Source organism: Pteropus vampyrus, unplaced genomic scaffold (assembly GCF_000151845.1).
Source record: "Pteropus vampyrus isolate Shadow unplaced genomic scaffold, Pvam_2.0 Scaffold651, whole genome shotgun sequence".
NCBI classification, from domain to species: Eukaryota; Metazoa; Chordata; class Mammalia; order Chiroptera; family Pteropodidae; genus Pteropus; species Pteropus vampyrus.
In genome coordinates, this window is record NW_011889432.1 from 116,008 (window position 1) to 118,737 (window position 2,730).

Sequence of the window (2,730 nt, forward strand, 5' to 3'; positions counted from 1 at the left end):
TTCCAGAACACTGAAGTTTCTCCAAGTCTGATCACTAATCAATGACATTGGTGCCCTTTTTTCCAGTGTTTCTAGCAGGTCTCCTGATACATTCCCTAGATGTCATATACTACATCAAACACAGTGCTCTACCAACAAGTGTTTTGAGAAGTACCTCAGAGACCTCTGCCCTTTTGGAAGTATTCCACCTATCTTTCTACCAAAGATGGATGTAAAACTAAAAAATCCCAAATTCTGGTATAGTCTCCATGGCCAGGTCCCAGGGCTGCTGGAATGGGACATGGAAAATGAGTTCTTCCTTCCCTGCACCACGGACCAACACTCCTCTGCTGAGCAGGACCTTTCCAAATACATCCTCCAAAAAACAGAGCCCCCAAAAATGCCTCAAGAGAGGACACCTAGTCCTAACAAAGATGGTACTGACTCAGAACCCAACCTGTGGATGTGGGTGAATCCCAACATAGTGTGCACCCTTGGCAACAAGAGAGTCCCAAGGCCCAGTAAGAAAATGATCTGATAAGCATGCTTTCTTTTCCTCAGTCACTTCCAAAGAATGAAGAGTCTACGCTGCAGTGAAAGAGTCTCTGCTATCTTCCTCCAGCTAGCAATCTCCTCCACGAAAGCAATTTACCTCTTCTCCCAGCAGCTGGGAGCTCAGAAAAGAAGAGACTGAGGAAGATGATGACAATTTCTCTGTGACCTCCTAATCCCCTGACAAAGGGGAGTGCTTCCAGAGCCAAAGTTGTGGCAAGGCAATAGCTAGGAAGAGGAGGTCCTAGCCCCACCCTCATCTCAATTAGACTCACTTAATTGCCCTGGCATTAAGAAACAGCTCCCACCCTATGGCTGCAATATGCAAGAGATATACAGTTTCACCCAACAGCATTTACCTTTTTTTCTGGACAGCTCCAAATAGCTGGAAGAACACAATCTGCCACAACCTCTGCTTCCTGGGAAGCTTCAAGAAGACACCGGTCAGCCACCAGGATATAGCCAATACAAGGCCACAGTCTGGCCTCTGGAGACTTACTGAGGAGGAATAAGGCCACTTTCAGGAGACTCATGCCTTAGGCTCTGCTCATAAGGAGAGAGTCCAACAGTGCACCAGCCAGCAGGATGTGATAACCTCTCTCTTTGACCTTTGAACTATCACTGCTCCCTTTCCAGAACACTGCCTTCCTTACTGTGCCTACCCATGTCCTGATTGGCCTTCATTAATCACTAAGCCTAAGGTGCCAATCTGTACTGCTACAAGAATAGTATTAAAGTGAAAGGCGAGTACAGAGGAGGCGGAGATTAAATCTAGGTGAGAAATCATGAAAATGGTGTGAAGACAGTGGCAGTTGTTCTGCATTTTGAGCAGGGGCAGGAAATCCTAGAAACAATGGTATGGCAGTCAAGGAGAGAAGGGAATATTTTTTAAGGAAAGGGGTTCCTTTTACAAGAGATTATGCTCACACATGGAAACAAATGGTGGAGACCCAATAATTCCGCCTCTGAGTATTTATCTGAAGAAACCTAAAACACTACTTTGAAGGGACATGTGAATCCATATGTTCATTGAAGCATTATTTACAATAGCCAAGATACAAAGGCAACCTGGGTGTCCATCAATGGATGAATGGATAAAGAAGAGATGGTATATATATACAATGGAATATTATTCAACCATAAAAAGAATGAAACCTTGCCATCTTCAACAAGGATGGACCTAGAGGGTATTGTGCTGAGTGGAGTATGTCAGATAGAGAAAGACAAATGCCATATGATTTCTCTTATATGTTTAATCTAAAGAACAAAATAAATGAACAAACTCAAAACAGAAACAAACTCATAGATACAGAGAACAAACTGATGGTTGCCAGATGGAAGGAGGATTGTGGGGATGGGTCAAAATGGGGAAGAGATTAAGAAGTACAAATTGGTAGTTACAAAATAGTCATGGGAATGTAAAGTATAGCATAGGGAATATAGTCAATAATGTAATAATCATGTATGGTGTCAGATGGGTTCTAGATTTATTGAGATGTTCACTTCGTAAGTTATATAAATGTCTAATCACTATGTTGTATATCTGAAACTAATATAATATTGTGTGTCAACTGTAATTGAAAAATAAAAATATATATTTAAAAAAAGGATAATGGTGAAGTGTAAAGCATAAAATCCAGGATGGAGCCAGACCTTGGAGAGCCTCAAATGTTATGTGCAGGTGTTCATGCATAAAAAGAACTGTGTTTGATGTTCAAAGCCTAGAGATTCAAGTGTCCCTTTTCCACCATTCATCAGCTATATCTCCTTTTTAAGTGCCCCATTTTACCCTTCAGTTCCTGAACTTCTCAGCTTTGTTCTGTTGCCATACAATTCCAATACTGACAAATAATTCCAAATGGTTACTTTTATTTATTTTTATTTTTTTCTTATTTGGGAATTTTTTCAATTACAGTTCACATTCAATATTATTTTTTATTAGTTTCAGGTATACATAGAAGTAGTTGGACATTTATATAATTTATGAACTGCTTCCCCCAATTAGTCTAGTACCCATCTGGCACTATATATAGTTATTGCTATATTATTGACTATACTCCCTATGCTGTACTTCATATCCCTGTGGCTATTTTGTAACTACCAATTTGTACTTAATCTCTTCCCCTTTTTTACCCGTCCCCTACCTCCTATCTGGTGACCATCAATTTGTTCTCTGTATCTGTGAGTTAGTTTCTGTTT

At 40.3% G+C, this 2,730-nt stretch overlaps 1 protein-coding gene across 1 annotated transcript; it reads left to right on the plus strand.

Moving 5' to 3' along the window:
* The first annotated feature begins 205 nt into the window (after positions 1 to 205).
* Positions 206 to 1,145, plus strand: FOXR2 (forkhead box R2). The gene is given in 5 exon segments (XM_011385051.1): positions 206 to 506; positions 509 to 565; positions 568 to 839; positions 842 to 892; positions 894 to 1,145. Coding segments are annotated over 5 exon segments (933 nt in total).
* The last annotated feature ends 1,585 nt before the right edge of the window (positions 1,146 to 2,730 follow it).